The 23,348-nt window shown below is 39.6% G+C and overlaps 2 protein-coding genes across 2 annotated transcripts in view; one reads left to right on the top strand and one right to left on the bottom strand.

Annotated features, from left to right (window-relative positions):
- Window positions 1–9,886, bottom strand: part of LOC133524359 (armadillo repeat-containing protein 5) — a 13,980-nt gene extending 4,094 nt beyond the window's left edge. The window contains exons 1-11 of the mRNA XM_061860337.1: window positions 8,427–9,886; window positions 6,310–6,673; window positions 5,916–6,142; window positions 5,172–5,403; window positions 4,402–4,570; window positions 3,583–3,759; window positions 2,997–3,391; window positions 1,593–1,923; window positions 1,156–1,326; window positions 754–991; window positions 80–188 (exon numbers count right to left, since the gene is read on the bottom strand). Coding sequence (XP_061716321.1) covers window positions 80–188; window positions 754–991; window positions 1,156–1,326; window positions 1,593–1,923; window positions 2,997–3,391; window positions 3,583–3,759; window positions 4,402–4,570; window positions 5,172–5,403; window positions 5,916–6,142; window positions 6,310–6,555 — 2,295 coding nt within the window. The 5' untranslated portion in view covers window positions 6,556–6,673; window positions 8,427–9,886. The remainder of the gene's footprint in view (window positions 1–79; window positions 189–753; window positions 992–1,155; window positions 1,327–1,592; window positions 1,924–2,996; window positions 3,392–3,582; window positions 3,760–4,401; window positions 4,571–5,171; window positions 5,404–5,915; window positions 6,143–6,309; window positions 6,674–8,426) is intronic.
- The window catches only part of LOC133524374 (breakpoint cluster region protein), a 56,263-nt gene continuing 39,769 nt past the window's right edge, over window positions 6,855–23,348 (top strand). The window contains exons 1-4 of the mRNA XM_061860356.1: window positions 6,855–7,443; window positions 9,882–10,137; window positions 17,397–17,589; window positions 18,783–18,939. Of these exons, the coding sequence (XP_061716340.1) occupies window positions 7,162–7,443; window positions 9,882–10,137; window positions 17,397–17,589; window positions 18,783–18,939 (888 nt within the window). The 5' untranslated portion in view covers window positions 6,855–7,161. The remainder of the gene's footprint in view (window positions 7,444–9,881; window positions 10,138–17,396; window positions 17,590–18,782; window positions 18,940–23,348) is intronic.

Consider the following 23,348-nt stretch of genomic DNA (forward strand, 5'->3'; position numbering starts at 1 on the left):
CTTAATAGGATCAATCCCGTAAGTTCCGTTTTGTTTTGAGGTATAGAAAAACATTATATAACGAAAATAGTGGTCACACCTGCTTGCACTGCTGGCATTTAGTAGGCGGATGCTTGGAGACGACCGACATTTTGTGTAGTCTAAGAGCTATTCTATGCTTGAGTATACTCATGAGGCACAGGGCATTGCTGGAAAGAAAAGATCAAATGATTTAATTTAATGAATCACTTCACCTCTAAATGTTATTGCATACATAAGTTCTAAGAAACCAATTGGTACTACGAGATGCGATTATAACACAAATAAATAACATATATCAACTCTATTTTTACAATCGTAAGATATCAAATTAAGTAACTCTTGCAAGTGTTCTTGCCGCCCTGCCCAAAGGCCGTATACTGTCCTCTACATAATCCAATAACGCATCGTGGGCACCCTCTCCTCGTGAGTAGGTACTTCCAAGGAGTAAATAGATACGGGTTCTCGGATAGCCCCGATACTTTTACGCGTCAGTTGTTATTACTAATATCAAGTCTATCTTAACTTGAAACTCGAGCAAGCCCGCCCTGCTGCTGCTTGCACATCTCAACATAATCCAGCAACGCATTGTGGCGCTCTCGTCCCGTGAATAGTTCCAATGTATGATTATTGTTTAGATACTGGTTCTTCTCGTATGACCCCGAGATTACTCGCCAGTTGATATACTAATATTAACTCTATTTTTATAATTGTAAGGTATACAATTGAGCGTACCTTAACACTCGAGCAAGTATCCTAGCCGCCCTGCCCAAAGGCCGCTTGCACTTCTCAACATAATCCAGCAACGCATTAAGACATTCTCTACCCGTCAGCAGTTCCAACGTATGATTAGACACTGGTTCTTCTCGTATGGCCCCGAGGCTATTGCATGCGCCGTGGGACACTCGGAACAGGAGTACGAGAACGCACGCTATGCGGGAGGTCTTCGAGTTCTCTAGCTTGCCGGAGCTCTCTAAAAATTAATTTGTGGTTAAAATAGTTGTTTTTATATTTGTTGCGTTTAAATTTGCTGGTTATATAGTTATATTATATATATAATGAGACTTCTGCATGTCATAAATGTTAGTATCGCCTGACACCTGGTCTGTCTGTCCGACATAAGGCAGTCTCGCTCACCGGCTGCGGGCGCGTCGTCGAGGCTCTCGTCGTCGTCCATGATGAGCTCGTCGAGCCCGTGCGCCACCTGCGCCGCGGCCAGCTCGGCGCGCGCCGCGGCGCCGTCCGCCTCGCCCTCCGCCTCGCACAGCACTGGGGAGTACCGCCCCGATATCTCAGAATCGGAACTCTCTGTACACAAAAAAGCTTAAATGTGACTTTGAAATGTTAAATACTCGTACGACTAAAACATTAAGACTAAGGGTGCAAACATAGTGGGATCGTAATGTTTTTTTAAGTTATTTGATACGATTCGACGAACGGCTCAGAATCTAAATTAGGTCGCTGAGACTTAAAACTAGAATAAACTGAAAAGACAAAACGAAAGAACTCGTATAATACGTTATACGTGTGTCTGACGGTTACGTAAAAGTTTTCACGGTTATTATTTTACTTACCTTCATTAATGCTCAGAGGCGAAGTAGGGCTTTCACTGCCCGAGCTCCATTGAAAGTCCTTCCAACATGACGAGCCCATACTGCTGCCCTCGCCCGTGCTCACGCCCGACTCGGGGCTCCAGTCCAGCCGCGCGCGCTTGCTGGCGGGGAACTGGGAGCCAGCCGGGAACCCGGGCTGGCCTAACCCGGCCTCGTAGTAAGGTGATAGGGGGCTTTGCGGTCGGTCGGGGCTCATGGCGCTTCGGGAGCTGGAAGGCCATTCGGGGCTTTTCGGCTCCCAATATACTCCAGCTGACCAGTCTTTGCTGGCCATTTTGATTAATTGTGATTTCTGAAATAAATAAACAGTGTGAGTTCTCAGAGAATGTGGGCATGAAAATTATAAATTGCACAATTTTTTCGACATCACAATAGGCATGATATTTTACTATGCAATCTGCCACAAATTGGCCTAGCTTTTTAATTCATTTTAATTACAGACAGATATACTGACTATATAGGCATAGTATAGTATGAATCGCAAAAAAAAAATAGAATAAAATATACATTTTGTATGGAGGGTCAAAATTTTCAAAGTGGTAGCCGACCCCTAAAAGAATTTAAAAATTCTGAAAATATATTACATTGGTTTTTTTAGTGTTAAATTTTACATTAAGCGAGTGCTCCGTAGAAAAATATTACTTCGAGAAAATCATGACCCTTTGATCTAATCTAAAAAGGGATTGTTTGTTTCTTTTATGTAGCGGTTACAAATGCTACTGCTACTGACTGAACGGGAACAAACTCGTTTAAAAAGCAATTGTGCCGTCCTAATTATATGGTATAAATTCATGTAACAGCTCATCTGTTACCTGACAAACTCTTATGACCGTTATCTCAGAATGACATGTTACATAAATTTTAACCTTAAGACCATGGCGATAGTTGCTTTATAAACGACATTTACAGTACATATGGGGCTACTTTATAGCACTAGTGCGACAAGTAGCATATTACGTTACTGTGTCGAACATTTAAAGGGCCATATGTACTGTAAAACGTTGTACGATACATGTGCGAATAGGTAATTCGCAACTCGTGTCGATTTAAAACACTCCCTTCGGTCGTGTTTTAATTTATCGCCACTCGTTTCGAATTTCCTATTTTTCGCACTTGTATCGTAATGTACTATTTTGCTATGGCACGCGCCGAAGACAGTTCTGCAGAAAAGAAACAAAGGCAGTTGTTTAACAGATTAGGGCCCCAGCCGAAAAATTCATCTCAGAAAATTTGTACTATAATAGAGGCCCCCCATTAGGATTTTTCTTACAGCCTTGTGTCCAAAATGTACACGTCCAGAATAACCTCAGTACTCCACTATATTTTAAAATGATTTATTCCAGATAATTTATAATTACTACATGCCTTTTTTAAAGTCATAGGGCTCCTTGACCGCGCCCTTTTCAGGTGCTTCCGCCGCGGCGTCTCTTCGTCACTCTGACTGTCCTCCGAGGCATCACTGTCCACCGCATCCACAAACCCCACTATCATATTATCCCTCTCAATCACCACCTTTAGCTCATCTTCATTCTTCGAACAAAAAGGGCCTCGACGTCTTACGAATAACGACTTTCCATCGTCATTATTTAACTTTGCTTCGGTTTTTGGGGCCTCGGTCTCTTCTGTTTTAAATGCGGTTACGATTTCGTTTGACTCTGCGTTTTCCAAGTTGTTGTGTTCAAAGTCCATGGTTGCTACGAAGGTAGTTAGTTCGTCAGTCAGCAGGCTGATGAGCCCTTTGCTGACTAGGATTTGGAATGCTGGAAGGTAATATCATGCATCAAATATGTCATGAAGTCTTGCTATTAATACTATAATGAAACATAACGCATTGTTATCAAGATAACAAGACAATATAAGGGCTCTTCTACAATTGCCAGGAAGGCAGCTTCTATGCTTACTGCACATGTTAAGTACACAATAAGTATATTGTATAAAATGCGTCACTTACAAGTATCATCGAACACATATTGCAGCAACGCCCGCATAGCATCTGGGCTGACCCGAGCCGCGGCAAGTAGAAGTGGCAGTCCGCCGCAGTGTCGCAGCCGCGAGCGGTTCACTGACTCACCACTCAGCTGCGCGAGGGCGCGGGCCGCCGATTCTGTCTTTTGCCAGTATGAATCCTCTGGAAAATCATAAGTATTCATTATGTATCAAATGTAATATATTTATTTCCTCAACTCAATTAATTTTGAAATCTAGAGAGCAAACTACTAATGAAATAATAACTTTGGAAATAAGGATGGAAAATATCGTAGTCACGGGCGAGACCAGAGCTTGCGACTACAAGATATCAGTACGCCACTGTACCAACTGAGCTACTGAGAATAGGCGGGTCCACATAGAGCGAGCATACGCGCGAGGCAATTTCCTCACGCACAAAACGGCTAGTGTAGATTTGCCACGGCCGAGGTGGCTCGCTCAAGCGAGGAAAACGCACGCGCCGCCTCCCCCTTCTCCCTCTACACTGGCTGTATTGTGCGCGAGGACATTGCCTCGCGCGTGTGCTCGCTCTTACTATTTCGTATTGGAGTTCAGTCTCACCTGTGGCAGTAAAGAAATATTTCACTATTTTCCTCAATGGATTAAATCAGCTATGTAAAAAATAGGTGAGGCATAGGTATTATGGATACAAACACACATTTATGATATAAACATCTTTAAGTATTGCATGAAAAAATGATCTTGCTAATTGAAAAATAATGAAATCTGAGAGTAGTGAGTTTACAAGGGTCAATGTAAATAAAAAGTAACATTGTAATTTTACCTGAATTCTTAAGTAAAATTCTAACAAGGCACTCCACAAGTCCAGCAGTGCCAAGAAGTGGCCGGCATGAAGAGAGGTAGCATAAGTTCATAAGACATTTCAATGCCACTGATTCATATGTTTTAGTCAATGCCACCAAGCACTGGTATCCTCTGCCATCACCTTGTATCTAAAATGTAAATATTTTTATGTTCCATAACAAAATTGGCATCAGTATTACTTTTGCAAAATACTTCAAGTAGCAACTTTTAAATAGGTGTAATAAAAAAGGTCATGCAGTCCAAGGTTTCAGTATGGAAATTAGACAGCATTGGTTGTAGAAACCTGTCTTTATTATCAAACCAAAATTATATACTTAGGTCATGATTTTTATTCTTGAAAAGGAACCATTAAACCATTTTCTATGTAGTATTGTATTTTAAGCAAAATAAATTTATTCATATTTAGGCGGGTCCACACAGAGGGAGCATACGCGCGAGGTAAATTCCTCACGCACAAAGCGGCCAGTGTATACATGCTTCGGCCGAAGCGGCGCGCTCAGGCGAGCGAAACGCGCGCGACGCCTCGGCCGAAGCACATCTACACTGGCCGCTTTGTGTGTGAGGAAATTTCCTCGCGTGTATGCTCGCTCTGTGTGGCCCCGCCTTCTCACTCATTATATTGTTTGAGACTATATTTCCTATTAGGGTTTTCTATCAACAACAGCTATGCTTTAATTGCACATTGACTTATTTGGATTGCTCTACCCGTAAATAAAAAAATTAAATTACCTGTTCTGCACATAATGCAGAGGCATGGGTTGTGAAGTAACCCAAGCACTTTAAAATACCACATATTAGTTCCTCTTGGCTCTTCCTCAAGCCTTCACCTTCTTTACTTGGATTGCAAGTAGATTTGATTACACCAGCAGACTCACACTCAGTTGTTAGAAGAATAGCTATGCAGCGAACTGCATTTAAACTAAGCATTTCCTCTCTTTTTTCTGGGACCATCCATAATTGTCTAGAAATGAGGAAAACATTGTAAGAAGATGTGTACTTAGAATTCTCAGGAAATAAACATTAATCAATTCATAAGTATTTTATCCTCTAGCAACATCAATTGTTTTCCATCTGTAACAACTCTTCATTGGTTTCAACTGGCTATCTCACTCTCTGTTTTGTTGATTAGTAGAGTCATACCATAGACAGTGCAAGTGTCATTTTAAACATCAAACTTCTATGAAATGATGACGTTTACTTAACACTTGCACAGGCTGGGCTATCAAACTCGTTGCCAACTTATCTTGGTCTGACTCTATTTAGAATTATAATTACAGTTTTATGGCAGCAGTGCCACATTGACAAACAACAAAGTGGTTCCTTTTGCTTGATACCAAACTTATAGTTAAGATATGAAAAGTATGTTTGTGTCGGTAAAAATAACATATAAATTTTTTACATTGATAGAGGAATGTGTTGTACAATACTTTAACGGTTCACTTCCCAGTCAAAAATGTATAAAAAGGTTTTTACCTTACAGCTCTAACAGCCATCGTTAATGTAGGATATGAAGTATTTTTATCCCGGCTTTCTATCAGTGTGATGAGTGCAGTGACCACCCCATGGTTGTGCAAGTTCTCTGCATTGCTGGTCTTCTGGGCCATATTGCCGATGACACGACAGGCCCTACCTACAATACTGTCTCGGCAGACTGTCTTCAAAATAGACACGAGAGGTCCATAGTAGTTCAACTTTCCAACCTAATTTAAAATAATACAAGAAATTAATTAGGAAAAAAAAATATATCTAAAAAATCATATTGAATTTGTGTAAAACTTCAGGGGTCAGTAAAATAATACTATGTCCTTCAGAGTTTGTAATTAACACAGCGAAACAATGTGACCCAAATAGTTAAAGTAATACTCACAGCTAAACTACTTTCATCTTCTAGACAACAATTCCCCAATATACTTAACGTTAAATCTAGAATTCTTTCATTGGGTTTGCGTAAATGTGGCAGTAAACACTCCAACCCTCCACAATCTCGAAAAAGTTGAATTCCACTATCATTTGTTATTACTTTACTTCGTATTTTCAATAGGGTATCCTGGACACGGCTTGATGATGTTGATTTCAATCCTTCTATAGTAGATTTAACATAATTTTTGTCCATTTTAAAAACAAATTTATGAAATTTATTTATTTCATTATTTAATTCAGCCCCATTTTGACAATTATGTCTTTGTTGATAGATATTTCCACGTTATGAAGACATTTAAGTAGCTTCTATTCTAAAATATGAAATAAATAATATAATTAGACCGTTCTTATAACTTCAAAAATAGCATACCAAATTGAAAGACAAAGTTAAATACAACATATTTACTAAATTCTGTCCTACTTGTACTGTTTACTTCAATAAGAAATCATAAATGTACTAATTTTTCTCAATTTCCTAATTAGTGCTGCGTAGCTTGAAACATTTGCCTAATTTGGAACGTAAGAATAGATAGGTGACAGTTCGTCTATAGTTTATGGTGAAAATAATCTTTAAAACTATTCAAGTAATAAGTAAAAGCGCTCAATATTTATTCAATTCATGAAATGATTAATGTTTTGACATCGAGAGGAACAAAGACAAGATAGAGCAAAATTAGTAATGAAGACTATGTGACAGAAACATAATTGTGATAATTTTTTATACTGAGTGAACCAGTTAAATACAATTTTTGGTGATTAATTTGTAACATAAAATTGACATGAAATCGTTTTGTGAGAGATGAGTGTCTTCGGGGATTTTCAACGTGTGTGGGTGCAAAGATTTCCAGAGAGTGCTTTACCAGCCGCTTGGGAGGAAGATGTCAGGGCCAATTTGGCTAAACACAAACAGAAAGTGGCTATACTTAGGGAGGAGTTAGAGAAGGAAGAATTCTACGTGGAGTATCTGGAGACCCTGTTGTCTGATGTGGAGAAACATAAGACAGCGTCGCTGGGGAAAGGGGTGCCGCCCTCGGGAGCTGACGTGAGCGAGGCTGAAGATAACGCGGCTGATACCAAGCAGGTAATCTTCTATGCTGCTGAGTGATTACATGATTATAAAACCATGTTCGTATATTTGTTTTGGTTAACTTTAAAAGTCTCTTTGTGTTCTGTCTGTATGCATTTACAATAACACACTTATTATCCTTATCTAAGATGATTGTGTCATATCAATTCCATAACAAGGCGTATTGTAGTCATTTCATATTGAGTTCTTAGATATTGGATCATTAATAATTCATGAATAATTATAAAAAGAAAAATTATGAATTAGCATTTAATTGCTTTAATTGAAGGTGAATAATTTAATTTTCATTGAACAATCATATAAAAGTTTAAAAAAATCTCATAACTAACTTGCCACTGAACATAACTGTCTCAGGTGGTCATAGAATCAGTTTTTATTTAATGCTAATAAGAATGTACACCTCTGCTACAGTAAGCTGATAAATATTGATCATTAACAACTGCTCATTGATTCATGAAGCATGCAATTACAGTTATCTTAGTTACTTCACACTTGGACTATTAAGGGGGCAGTTATCTCAGTTTAACTATTGTTTTTCAAGGAATTGTCCCATTAGATCTGTATAAATTCTGATAGAACATGATACATAGCAGGTTTTATAATAACATAATTAAATATCAGGAGACCATCAGTGTAAATTACACTAAAAATGGCCAAAGCACATTAATATTTGCTTTTACAAATATTTAAACATTTACTATGAAGAGCCCCATGAAGTCAGCTTTAACCTTTTAAAGGGCAAGACTGAAAAAAATCTCAATTCAAGCCTCAACATCATCCTATAGTCCAAAAAATTCTGTACATCAAAAAAATACAAACAGATAATGTTACAGGGTGGTCTTTTTTGAGACTGTTGCCCTATAAAGGGATAAATATAATATTCATTCATTGTTAACATGAATGGATGAATTGAACAGGAAATTGTATTTATATTCTATTAAATATGTTAATGAATGTAGTAAAAATCATTCACTTACTATTTTTTCTTTCAAGCAAATTGATTGACTCAAAATCAAATCAGAAACTCAATCTTGTTTTGTGAGTCATAAAGTTCTGGTCTCAATGTACTGTGTAAGAAAGATATGCTCTTGAAATAATGAACAACTGATATTAACTGCATAAGTATTCAACATGTTACGACAAGCGGAACTTAAGTAGATGAGTCACTATATCACCTCATATTTACTATTGGTTTAAAATTCTCTTGCATATCTTGCTTGGGTAAAAAAGATTTTATTAAATGTATAATATACAACTGTATTTCCTATACTGGTAAATTCACATTTCTATGACAATTTTTATTGTATAGTGGGTGTTAGAACATAAATTTCGAATAAGATTATGGTAATAGCTGGTTGGATCTTGTAGCACATACTATTTTTATAAAACATGACATTCCAAACATTACTGTAATGTAAAACATACTTTGCATATATACCTAAAGGTTGTCTGGAATAAATTGCTTTTTAGCAATAAGACCGCCTGTTGTTTACCTCTACTTCTGTTGCTGTTTTCTCTCTGTATTTTTTTTATTGAGGTGTGCAATAAAGAGTATTTGTATTGTATTGTATAATTGGTTCCATAAATATAATTTTTTGGACCAAATTTGGAGTAAAAAACACTTTTTAATACTTACATTTCATACTCATGCTATGGCAAATACACATTAATACATAATATATAAATCATTTTATTCAGTGAAAGATGGTTACTCATTTATGACCACTACTACTAATGCCAAGCTAATAAAACTGTAACCATGAAAAGGTACTCAGTTAACTTGTTTAAATAATGGCTTGGTTAATAATGCTTGTTACCATTTAATCAGTCAAATGACCACTAATGGATGACACCTCACCCAAATTAATAACATGAGTGCCCATATTTTTGCCAATGGCCCATTCCTTCAATTGCACTGACACTAATCAGTTTTAATTGGAGGACTTTCTATTTTTACTGCTTTCCTCTTACACATAGATCTTGAATACTTAATAATTTAGGCTATAGCTGGGCGGAATATGGAGTTTATAATATTTAAAATGGAAAAACGTAACCCAATGCAAGAGAAATTTTCTGGAGGAGCTTAGTTGTTGGCATTTAACTGAATAATTTGGCTGAATAAAATGTTGGCAGATATGCCGAATACTCAGCCTACTTTCATTTGGACTATTTTTGTATATTTTTATAGTGTGAATTGGGTCTGTTGTGTATGATTCACACACCAATATTGTTTTTTTATTTATTTTCTAATGGACTAGCACAATTTTGATCTAATTGGTTAATGCACCAATCACAACCAAGAAAATGATTAGGAAATTATCTACACTTCATAAATAGGTAAAAAAAAAAATCTAGACCACACTAATAAAATCCTCTGGTGGGTCGTAACATAATTTGGGTATAATATTAACTCATCATCATCTATGATTTAGGTTTCCAACACAGACTCATTGTCTAAGAAGAGCATAACAAGTCTAACAAGTAGTAAAAGCGATGAGTCTGCCCCTGAGACAGCTGAGGCTGAACCAGTGCAGTTGAGGAGTAAGCCAACTAAGCCCCTGCATGTGGAGAGGAGCTCCGTCAACCAGTGCATCAATGAGCTCTCTTCTAACTTGGTGGCCGAGGCGGCTCGGAGAAGATGCAACAGTGAAGTAGTGCAGCGAACTGAAAATAATCAGGATACAAATGGTAGGTATTCAGTACTTAAGGCACATTGGCTTGACTTTGAAAGTGGGATAATTTGAAAATGGGAAATATCTACTAAAACAGTAAGCTTGATAAAAGTTGCAGCAGCGTGTGCAGCTAAAGTATGAAGTGCTTCTGGTTATATAGATATTTTGATTTGACCTTTTTAAATTTATCGCACTTTCGAAGTTAACCAAATACCCAATCTCACACTTAAAATGTTGGCATTTCACCTTTTTTGTACTCTGTCTTGCAAAAAACCTTTAACGAACTTTATGTTAATGATAAAACTAATTAAAACTTTGAGCACCGTCTTTCATTGCATCTTACACAGAAGCAATTAATTATAAATTCGAGGGTGACCGAAAAATTCTGAAGTTAAAGCGATTTTTTAGACAATCCCTCCCTACTATTATAATATTTATATTAACAGAATAGAACGTATACAGAAAAAGTTTGTAAAATACCTCTGCTTTAAAATGAAAACTCCTTATAATTCATCCAATTATGACAATATTTGTAAAAAACATCACCTTATCCCACTACATAAACGTCGACAGATTGCAGATATTACTTATATACTTAATATTTTAAATGGTAACATTGATTGTCCTGAATTGCTCGCTAAGCTCTCATTCAATACTCCATCTAGGTCTAAAAGATACTTCCCTCCCCTCTCAATTCCTTTTTCATCACGTAATTACAGAAATAACAGCTTTCTACTACGAGCTGGTAAAAGTCTAAATGAACTAACGAAGGAGCGGGATATAGACGTTTTTAATAGCAATGTCACAACTATAAGACGGATTCTAACAGACAAATTACTTGAGTGAGCGAGTCGTATGTGTTGGCATATTATTGTATCTGTATCGATTAACGTTTTTAGTTTACTAATAAGTTTTGGTTTCTTTGTTCAGTATATAATATAATAAGTATTAATATTTAAAAATATTAGTGGTAACACGTTGTAAAAAAAAAAAATCTAGTGCTAACCACCAATTATCTGTTAACCTGTTGCTACCGGTGGGAACCTATAATTGGCTCTTTGTTATCTATATATATAACTATTGTACAATGTATAGCTGTTGGTTCTCCGAACAATAAATAAATAAATACTATGCTACCATAACAATTAATATCCAACTTAAACCAGCTCCACTCATCATTCCTTGCTAAATTTAAATCTGAAATTCATCAGAAATAGATGATTCACTCATCACAACACCCGGTTAAGTCTTTAGTTGGCTACTTTAGCAAAGTATATTACTGACACGAACATATACAGCGATTGTGCTTTAGACCAAAAAGTAAAAACTGTGACTGAAAAATAATTCAAACTGCAGTATCTCATCTCCTTTTGATTACGGGAGTTACGACTTCTTAAGAGCCCTTAATCCTTGGAGCGTTCTCCGATTTCACGAAATAACGCTCGATAGATGGCGTTGGCGCTCGGTACGCGAGCGCCGGCAACGCGACGCGCGTTTCAATGCAGACTAGAATAATCTTGATAGTTTTCAATATAATTTCAAGCAACATTAATTTTAGTGTCATATGATATCATATGGGCACTCTTTATTTTATTGTATATGCACAGTAGTTTTTTTTTTATGTACACTACTACTAAGTGTACAGACTACAGAGTGTACTATAACCCTTGCTCTTTATTCTGTCTCTTTCACACCAATGGAAAATGAAGAAGTTAGTAAATGACTGCAGGTATAAATAAAGTATATTAGTGCGATAGAGAGACAGATAGTGTTTCGTTGTCGTATCGTAAACGATTGGCATGTTGGCCACACACTTGCTTAGTGCCTAGCCAAAATACCAATCGTTTGCGTATATTAGTGCAATAGAGAGAGAGTAGTGTTTCGTTGTCGTATCGTAAACGATTGGCATGTTGGCTACGCACCCATGATACCTAGCCAAGAAGCCAATCGATTGCGCATATTAGTGCGATAGAGAGACAGATAGTGTTTCCTTGTCGTATCGTAAACGTTTCGCATGTTGGCTACGCACCCAAGATGCCAATCGTTTGTGCATATTAGTACGAGAGAGGGACAGATAGTGTTTCGTTGTCGTATCGATTGGCATGGTGGCTACGCACCCATGCTGCCTAATCAAGATGCTAATGAGATATAGAGTTTCAGTGTTATTTGAAATCACGTTAGGGTTTGTATTATTATTTTTGACCCGAATGAAGTCCATCCAGGTTCTTATGATGGAGTCAGGAGTTGGTCACCAGAACTCCTAATCTACTCATTATAATTCCATCGTGCTTGGGCTCAAAAGATTTGCCCTGACGAACACCATCGATCTAGATGAGGTCCAGGGTCTCATGACGGAGTCAGGAGTTGGTCACCAGAACTCCCCAGAACTCCTAATCTACTCATCATAACTCCATCGAGTTTGGGCTCAATAGATTTACCCTGATGAGCACCATCAATCTAGATGAAGTCCAGGGTCTCATGATGGAGTCAGGAGTAGGTCACTAGAACTCCTAATCTACTCATTATAATTCCATCGTATTTGAGCTCAATAGATTTGCCCTGACGAGTACCATCGATCTAAATGAAGTCCAGGGTCTCATGATGGAGTCAGGAGTTGGTCACCAGAACTCCTAATCTACTCATTATAATTCCATCGTGTTTGAGCTCAAAAGATTTGCCCTGATGAGTACCATCGATCTAGATGAAGTCCAGGGTCTCATGATGGAGTCAGGAGTTGGTCACCATAATTCCTAATCTACTCATCATAACTCCATCGTGTTTGGGCTCAATAGATTTGCCCTCACGAGCACCATCAATCTAGATGATGTTCAGGGTCTCATGATGGAGTCAGGAGTTGGTCACTAGAACTACTAATCTACTCATTATAATTCCATCGTGTTTGGGCTCAAAAGATTTGCCATGACGAGTACCATCGATCTAGATGAAGTCCAGGGTCTCATGATGGAGTCAGGAGTTGGTCACCAGAACTCGTAATCTATTTGCAAGTGTAACGTTAGAGTTAGAGCTGAAAAGGTAAAATATCTGGGTTTATTGATAGACGGCAATCTTTCATTTAAACACCACATTTCAGCACTAAGTGGAAGAGCAAGGAAATGTATATATATCATGAAAAAGCTTCGCTGTTGCACCTCAGAGCAAGTGCTACGGCTTGTCTACTATGCCCTCTGCCAATCAATAATCCAGTATGGCATCGCAGTCTGGGGCAGTGCCGCAAAAACCACACTTATAACGCTGGAGAGGGCTCAGCGTGCTGTCATCAAGGTCATGCTGCGCAAACCTCTTTTTTACCCAACGAATTCCCTTTACCGGGACTCGAAACTCCTAAGCGTGAGACGGTTATATGTGTCTAAAGCAGTAGCTCAAGCTCATGTAATTATTGGCAAATTCCTAACATTACACAGCTGCTGACCAAACGGAAATTTCGAGTGGAGTGGAGTTGGAGTGGGGACTCCAAAATATAGATCAGCCCTTGCAAAGCGGTCGCCACATTTTATGCACCTACGTGTATATAACAATGTTTGTAAGGTACACGAAATTCAAAATTGGACTTTAAGTAAGACCAAGGCAACGGTAAAAAAGTGGCTTGTGTCGTTAACATATCACGAAACGGAGGCTCTTCTTGTACCAAGTTAACGCACGCGCACACGCACACGCACACACACACACACACACACACACACACACACACACACACACACACACACACACACACACACACACACACACACACACACACACACACATTTGTATAGTAGTATCCACCGTTTTGTAATGTATTTTAGTGTTGTTATATTTTAGTTTTTTAATCTTCTCTTTCTGATTTGTAACGTCTGTACCTATTTGTAACGTCTTTATACTTATTGCCAATGTATTGCACTCAAGGGTCCCGAGATACAGGCTCAGCCTAGTTTGGGATCCGCCAGTATACCAATTATGTTTTTCTGTGTTCTGTATAGAAATAAATAATTTTAATTTTTTTTTTTTTTTTATCATAACTCCATTATGTTTGGGCTCAATAGATTTACTCCGTCAAGCACCATCAAATTTCCATTATGATGAATAGATTAGGAGTTCTGGTGACCAACTACTGAGTCCATCATGAGACCCTCGACTTAATCTAGATCGATGGTACTCGTCAGGGCAAATCTTTTGAGCCCAAACACGATGGAGTTATGATGAATAGACTAGGAGTTCTGGTGATCAACTCCTGAGTCCATCATGAGACCCTGGACCTGATCTAGATTGATGGTGCTCGTCAGGGCAACTCTATTGAGCCCAAACACGATGAAGTTATGATGAGTAGATTAGGAGTTCTGGTGACCAACTCCTGACTCCATCATGAGACCCTGGACCTCATCTAGATCGATGGTGCTCGTCAGGGCAAATCTTTTGAGCCCAAACACGTTGGAATTATAATGAGTAGATTAGGAGTTCTAGTGACCAACTCCTGACTCCATCATGAGACCCTGGACTTTATCTAGATTGATGATGCTCGTCAGGGCAAATCTATTGAGCCCAAACACGATGAGGTTATGATGAGTAGTTTAGGAGTTCTGGTGACCAACTCCTGACTCCATCATGAGACCCTGGACCTCATCTAGATCGATGGTGTTCATCAGGGCAAATCTATTGAGCTCAAACACGATGGAGTTATGATGAGTAGATTAGGAGTTCTGGTGACCAACTCCTGACTCCATCATGAGACCCTGGACCTCATCTAGATCGATGATGCTCATCAGGGCAAATCTTTTGAGCCCAAACACGTTGGAATTATAATGAGTAGATTAGGAGTTCTAGTGACCAACTCCTGACTCCATCATGAGACCCTGGACTTTATCTAGATTGATGATGCTCGTCAGGGCAAATCTATTGAGCCCGAACACGATGAGGTTATGATGAGTAGATTAGGAGTTCTGGTGACCAACTCCTGACTCCATCATGAGACCCTGGGCCTCATCTAGATCGATGGTGTTCATCAGGGCAAATCTATTGAGCCCAAACACGATGGAGTTATGATGAGTAGATTAGGAGTTCTGGTGACCAACTCCTGACTCCATCATGAGACCCTGGACCTCATCTAGATCGATGATGCTCATCAGGGCAAATCTTTTGAGCCCAAACACGTTGGAATTATAATGAGTAGATTAGGAGTTCTAGTGACCAACTCCTGACTCCATCATGAGACCCTGGACTTTATCTAGATTGATGATGCTCGTCAGGGCAAATCTATTGAGCCCGAACACGATGAGGTTATGATGAGTAGATTAGGAGTTCTGGTGACCAGCTCCTGACTCCATCATGAGACCCTGGACCTCATCTAGATTGATGGTGCTCATCAGGGCAACTCTATTGAGCCCAAACACGATGGAGTTATGATGAGTAGATTAGGAGTTCTGGTGACCAGCTCCTGACTCCATCATGAGACCCTGGACCTCATCTAGATTGAAGGTGCTCGTCAGGGCAACTCTATTGAGCCCAAACACGATGGAGTTATGATGAGTAGAGTAGGAGTTCTAGTGACCAACTTCTGACTCCATCATGAGACCCTGGACTTTATCTAGATTGATGATGCTCGTCAGGGCAAATCTATTGAGCCCGAACACGATGAGGTTATGATGAGTAGTTTAGGAGTTCTGGTGACCAACTCCTGACTCCATCATGAGACCCTGGGCCTCATCTAGATTGATGGTGCTCGTCAGGGCAACTCTATTGAACCCAAACACGATGGAGTTATGATGAGTAGATTAGGAGTTCTGGTGACCAGCTCCTGACTCCATTATGAGACCCTGGACCTCATCTAGATTGAAGGTGCTCGTCAGGGCAACTCTGTTGAGCCCAAACACGATGGAATTATAATGAGTAGATTAGGAGTTCTAGTAACCAACTCCTGACTCCATCATGAGACCCTGGACCTCATCTAGATCGATGGTGTTCGTCAGGGCAAATCTTTTGAGCCCAAACACGATGGGATTATAATTAGTAGATTAGGAGTTCTGGTGACCAACTCCTGATTCCATCATGAGAACTTGGACTTCATCCGGGTCAAAAATAATAATGCAAACCCTAACGTAATTTCAAGTGAAAATGCGTTTTTTCAGAAAATCGCAGCCAAATAACACTAGACCTTACTCATAGTGTTGTGTTCCTGCCGGTGAGTAAGGTTGCCAGAGCTCAACGAGGGGCGGGAGGGGGTTAGGGTCGGCAACGCGCATGTAACTCCTCTGGAGTTGCAGGCGTACATATGCGGGCCGTGTGCTTGTTTGCCACCGACTTAGTATTAAAAAAAAGTAACACTGAAAATCCATCAATAAGCGAGTCTGTTAGGCATACTGTAAAAAATGAACTTTTATTAAGATTTTCTAATCGCAGTATATAGCACTTCTCGGAACTCCGTAGCTGATTACGATCGCAACGAATGCCTAACAATCGAGCACAGGTCCGTCCTCTAAGCGCGCTCCGCGCGGACTGAGAGCGGGGCGTCGCTGCTGCGTGATTTATACGTGTTTTAAAAAAATATAAATTTACGGCAATGTAGGTCCCATAGTTACGATTTTTTTTTTATAGGTTAACATAAAGTTACAGTTTGCTATAATATTATTTTTAAAGCAAAATATGCGTACAATTTGCGGAAATAAAATATAATAAAACCCTGTTTTCGCCATAAAAATGAAGAAAACTCGGAAGGTATTTTATCAGTTTTTTCAAATGAATCTTCGATTGTTAATCATTCCAGCCCCTCATACGAGATATGTTGAATCAAATTGTAGTCATTCATGTACCAAATGATTCTTGTTTATAGCAAAATTGAGAACCGAAACGCCACATCTCACTGCAAAATTTGGAAAAGACTCCCAAAAAACCTCATTAAAAAAGAGGTTTAAAAGAGAAAATGAAAATTTGAACTGTTGGAGCCCCTAGTTTAGGAAACGATTATTTAAGTACGTTATCAGTTTTTGAATAAATACTAATAGTTACGTCGTAATCTTGAATGAAAAAGGAAGCATTTTACAAAATACGCTCGTCTGTAGGAATAAGGCCTCTTAAGGTGACATGTGTAAGTGAGGCATACTTCTTGGGTTTGATGGTCTCTTTAGAACGATATTGTCTAGTCTCATATGATCGACTAATCGTCTATCTTGCTAGGTGATATGGTGCAATTTTGATTAGCATAAAGTAAGTGTACTATCCTCGTTATGTATAGATCCGTGGTTACTGATTATTCTAATTATTCAATCGTTAACGTTTTTTTGTTAGCTTTAGAAGAAACAAGTCCGAGTCCAGCTAAAAACCGTCCAGCGTCACAAGCGGGTGATTTTGTAACAGTCATCGAAGTCAATGGTTTGAAGGCAGCCGAGAATGCGTCCAAGAAAGTCCAGGAATCGCCGCCGTCTTCTGAAAGCAGCCCCTTCGACCCCACGGCGGCTGCTAAGAAAAAAGTACCACCTAAGTAAGATATTCTTATATAAACTATTGTGAGTCATAATGATAATAAACTACGGTTCTGCTCAGGGATACCTGAGTGAATAAACTAGTAATGACTATTCACTCCAGGCGACATAATTCTGACAATGTAGATAAGTATATCTTATATCTACCTACTATTTGTACCGTTACAAATGTTCATTGGTGGTGATACTTGGCAGCCAAAGTATTTGTATACTTACGGGTAAAACGCATCACATTGTATGGAATTCATTGGTCTTGAGTGTACAAAATTCTAAGTTCATGACTATAAACTTCTTGCGTTGTTTTTGTTTTCATTTTAACGCAGCTAACTAGTTTACCCATGAGTTGCGCCTCATTCTCATTGTAATTTCCGGATGACTCAATCGGCAAAGATCAACTCTCTATGTAACGACGATTATTCGAGTGTGTAAATATTAAATATAACGGAAGTAGTAACGTATCATAATAATGTTTTTGTGAATATTAGTACGTCGTATATTTCTTACATCACAGAAATGACGTCACACACTTCTGAGAATGTGTGCCGTGTGCTGTACATGTGCCCTGCGCTGCGTAAGTCATGCATGCGTACCCAATATTTCTACTAAGAATGACACTTAATTTTAATGACGATTGTAAATCACATTATTATTGAAACGGTGTCCAAAAATAGTAAGTAAAATGATTTCGCTGGTATTGCAATATTTGCTTCCCTTAAACGCGACTTAAGCATCATTTCGTCCAACGTTCGTAGTTTTATTTTTAACTTGGAACCATCAGGACCGAGAAGTATTATTAAATGTATTAAATAATATTTTTTGCAAAGTACGTGTATAATTACGTAAGCGTTATGTTTGGTTACCTAATAAACTTCGTCATAAGGGCCCGTGAGGCTAACATTTCACGGGCCCGAATATTTAAGGAACGACCTTTTTATATCACCCTGGGGCATTTTTAACTTGACCTATAAATAGTCTTGGCTCAACTAGGATAAGGTAATGTAATATGTTTGGAGTATGGAATACTAAACGAGTTTTGGTATTGGATTTTAATAATTCATAATTTATTGGTTGCAATCATGGTGTTACAGATATTTTTAAAATTGAGTAATAACAATCACAGACCCTACTAGGGCATAGCAACATATTTATACCTACATTTTATACAGAAGTAAGTTCCTTTCTTTTTCTAAAGACCCCCACCGAAAACGTTTGGCAAACGTGGCGCCTCGCTGCCCGAGTCGGACCTCCCCGGAGATAGTCCACCATCGTCGCTGGGGCGGAGACTCCGCGGCGCGGAGTCACGGGAGTCCATCGGCAGCAGAGCCTCCACGCCCTCCATCAGTGAACGAGTTAGTATACGACATACAAACGTGATAACAATTGACTTAAGACTTACCAAAATTTTACTTAAGTATTAAAACTTACTTAAAATTTTAATTGTGGTTGTGTGTGACAAATAAAATTTCCTGTTTGTATGAGTGATTATAGCGAATAACATCAAAATAAGGAAACGAAATTAATTATGACTGATTTAGCGAATAACATAAAATAAGGAAACGAAATTAATTTCTTTGTAATAAATTATGACGACCGATCTGGTCTAATGGGTAGTGTACCCTGCCTATGAAGCCGATGGTCCCGGGTTCAAATCCTGGTAAGGGCATTTATTCGTGGGATGAGCATGGATATTTGTTCCTGTATTTAAGTATTTATAAAAAAAAAAAAAATTATATGACGGATCAATATCTTCAGACATTGGGCGTTGCTGGGTAATTCGAGTATTGAGACAATGATGGAAATCAAATGGTTCTTTATTTATTGGATACACAATTATCGAGCACTAAGTAACACAATGTAGCGAGGACAGTTCCGTGGTAGGACCAAGGTGTTCACTCTAGCGCAGTCAGTCGGAGAATGAATCACGTCTTGGCCTGCCCGACTCCATCCTAGCGCACGAAGTGGGGCTAGCTGGTTCGATGTGACGTCAGCTACCCGATCGACCAATCATAGCTGTTCGCGCGCTGCGCTACAATTGAGCGTCCGTACTAATAGCCGATCTGTCTCCGACACGGCCATCCTGTGCCGACACACGGCCCCGTGTGTCTATTCTGTAACAATAAAACAACAGCAAAGTACACCGTTCGGTCACTCCTGACGTCATCTAAAAAAAAACTCCGATATTGACATCCACCTTTTTAATAAAAATCAATAATAAAGGTAAACAAGCTTACATTTAATAGGATTAGCTTAAAGGACCCTAATCATCGCAGATCATTTTATTTTAACTGACTTAAGAAATGCAAGAACAGCCATGTACCATTGTTTAGCTGGCTTCATAGCCACACACTATACAAAACATTAAATCAACAAAAAAAGGCATCTCATTCCCGGCCTAACGGGTATCACATACCCAAACATACTACGTGCATCCCTGCGGGATCACCGAGCCAACCCTATGACTCTACGGTCTCCACGAGACCCGGCCTCCGCCAGAGCTCACCGCGCACCGCGTACCCACGGACTACTCAAAGCAGACACCGACTTCTAACGGGCTACGGCTACGGTGAAGCCTCTGGTACGGCCTGAGCCGCTGAACTGAGATCCTCATCCTCACTTGCATACTCGCTTTCATCTACTTCAATTGGTACCTGGCTTTCTGGCATTTTTCTCAACCTATCGTGCGCGTATTTATAGGTGCGTTTCGAATTTAACCCTGTCAAAACGTATCTATCACCATCTAATACTTCTGTTATCCTAAACGGGCCTCTAAATTTAGCGTCTAACTTGGTCTGATTACGCTCTTCGTTCTCTATCAGTACGTACTCTCCTACAGAGAATTTTTTTAACTGCGCTTTTGTGCTATCAAACCGTGTCTTGTCATACTGAGCTGATTTTTCGATTTGTTGCGCGGCGCGTTCCCTGACTTCTAAAATATCTACTTCAGGGACATCATCACCAGTCATTAGTTCTAAAGGGCGCGATACCTTGCCAATCAATAGTTCAAGCGGACTTGCCTGCGTTACTCTATTAACGGTACAGTTCAAAGCAAGCTGCACGTCATCTAACGCGTCTTGCCATGACCTATCGTCACTCGTCTCTACTGCTGTCAGCATAGACTTAAGGGTGCTCATAACCCTTTCAACCTGTCCGTTCGCTCGCGATGAACCGGTAGCTATCAAATGTAAATCAATTTGTTTACTATCGCAAAACTCCCTAAACTCGCGACCCGCAAAACAACGACCCTGGTCCGCGATGAGTCTTACTGGAGCACCGAAAAGAGATACACACTTTCTAACCGCTCTAATGCTACTCTTGGTGTCGATGTTTTTTGTGTGACAAAGACAAACAAATTTTGTAAAAGCATCAATCAGGACGAAAACATACTCTTTCTTATCGCTTTTCCCGCTAAGCTTTCCTGTCGCGTCAATGTGCACCGTATGCCAAGGAATGGTCACTTTTGGTATAGGGTGTAGCTCCGCTTGTATTTTACCTGAATGACTTTTTGCGACTTTGCATGTTACACAGTTGTCTACTAGTTTACGAACATAGCGAGCCATTCCCTCGAACCAATAGTGATCATAAAGCTTCTCTAAGGTTTTTTTCCAACCCAAATGAACAATTGTGTCATGCACGTTGGTAACGACAGAAAACCTCAGGGCCCTAGGTACTATAGGTAAGCACTTAGTACGACCGTTGCGCTGAATTTTACGGTAAAGAACGCCCTTACGAACCTCGTATGTTTTTGCAATATCGTCTGACATTAGACCGTCGTTAAATGCCGTCTTAAGTTTTTGAATGTCCTCGTCTCGCTGCTGTTCTGCTAGCAGCCAATTTCCAGAGAGTTCCGTCAAGTTAACATGTTTATCAGCTACTTTTGAAATCTGTTGTTTTGTTACTCTAGGCAAAGGGTTGCGCGAAAGAAAATCAACGTGACCCATATGTTTCCCGGCTCTATAAACGACATCGAAATCAAAAGATTGTAAATATGACCGAAAATGCTTTACTCCGTTTACTACGGCTAGGGTCTCCAGCTCGTACGAATGGTACCTTGTCTCTGCCGGGGAGGTGCGTTTACTGTAATAACCCACCACGCGTCTCTTACCATCGATATTTTGCAACAAAATCGCACCATACCCGTCCGCGCTAGCGTCAGTATGAAGCTCCGCCGGATAGCGGGGGTCGAAAATAGTTAAAACCGGCTCGTTAGTTAAAATCGATATTATCTGCTGACGTGTCTGTTCGTGATTTTCTTTCCAGATGAAAGGGCACTTACCCGACGTAAGCCTGTGTAACGGAGCCATAATACGTGAAAAATTGGGCACAAATTGGCGAAAATACGAGGCCAGGCCAATAAACTGTCTAAGTTGGGTAACTGATGGAATCCACTTGCACAATCTAGCTTTGAAAAGAATTTAGCACCATACAAGCGAGAAATTTGGTCTGAAATTAACGGTAGCGGGTATCTATCCGGGACAGTGTTTTTATTTAAGTCGCGATAATCTACGCACATACGTTTACTACCATCTGGTTTTTCAACTAAAAGCGCGGGACTGGCGAATGGAGATTGACTAGGCTTTATTATGTTTGCTGCTAACAGTTCATTCACACGTTCACGCATTAATTCACTCTCAGCAGGCGAACATCTGTACGGTCGTTTTTGCACCGTGCGATTTGGGTCTATCAAACGTATTTCGCATTTACCAGTTGTTACGCGGGTAGTTGGAAACCCATGAGTAAAATGATCACAGTAATCATTCAATAACTCCACAAGAGCGGGCCTACTTTCGGAAGAACAGTCCGTATCTACCTGCTCAAAACTAATTACTTGTTTGTTTTCATTTGTTTTCTCGCAAGTATTTACTTCACATTTCTTCGATAGCGAAAACAAATTTTCTCCTATCGTTACGATAAAACCTTTACCTAAGATTTCGCGGCCTACTAACATATCGCTGCTCAAGTACGCATCAGGTAGAACATGAAATAATATTTCCATTGGAAAGTCACAAACCTCAGCTAGGCAAGCAATTTGCTCGGTGCTATTTACTTTGTTGTTACCAATACCGATTAAAGACACTAATTTTTCGTCACGTTTGCCAGCCATTTTACTAGCAAGGCTCTCTTTAACTAAGGAACACTCAGAGCCTGTATCAAAGTGAAATGTAAACTGCTTACCGAGTTGAGACAGTGATCCAGTTGGCGGTGCAATGGCACACACGTTGACGCGTCGCTCGGTCGCCGCTTGGCTCGTTGAGCTGGTGGCGCTGGTGCAGCGACTCGCGATGTGGCCTTGAGTTCCGCACTTGAAGCATACGACGGATGTACTGGTAGACTGCTTGGGTGTTGCGTGAGATGCGACCGCTTTCTTTGTTTTCATTCGACATTCGGCTTGTTTGTGACCTATTTTACCACAACCGAAGCATTTGAGTTGTGTAGTAGACAGTCTCGGGCGTTTGATGTTGTCATCCTTACTTTTATCTTCATGATTTGGTGCTTTTCTCTTCAAATAAGAAAAAGCCTGTAATTCCTTTTGTAATTCATCTCGCGAAGTAATCTCAGTAGTAAAAGCCAGGCGTTGAAGTCTCGTATCCATATGTGCTAAGTGTGCAAGCACGATTGACAGCATTACACGTTCGGTGTCGACGTTTTTTAAAACGATTCATGAGGGACGACATAACACGGCTTGCGTATGCACCATACGTTTCCTTTTCCCCGGGTTTATCAGTAGCAAGGTTAATTAGTGTGGCTGCTAAAGTTTCGC

This window comes from Cydia pomonella, chromosome 13 (assembly GCF_033807575.1).
Source record: "Cydia pomonella isolate Wapato2018A chromosome 13, ilCydPomo1, whole genome shotgun sequence".
Lineage (NCBI taxonomy): Eukaryota > Metazoa > Arthropoda > Insecta > Lepidoptera > Tortricidae > Cydia > Cydia pomonella.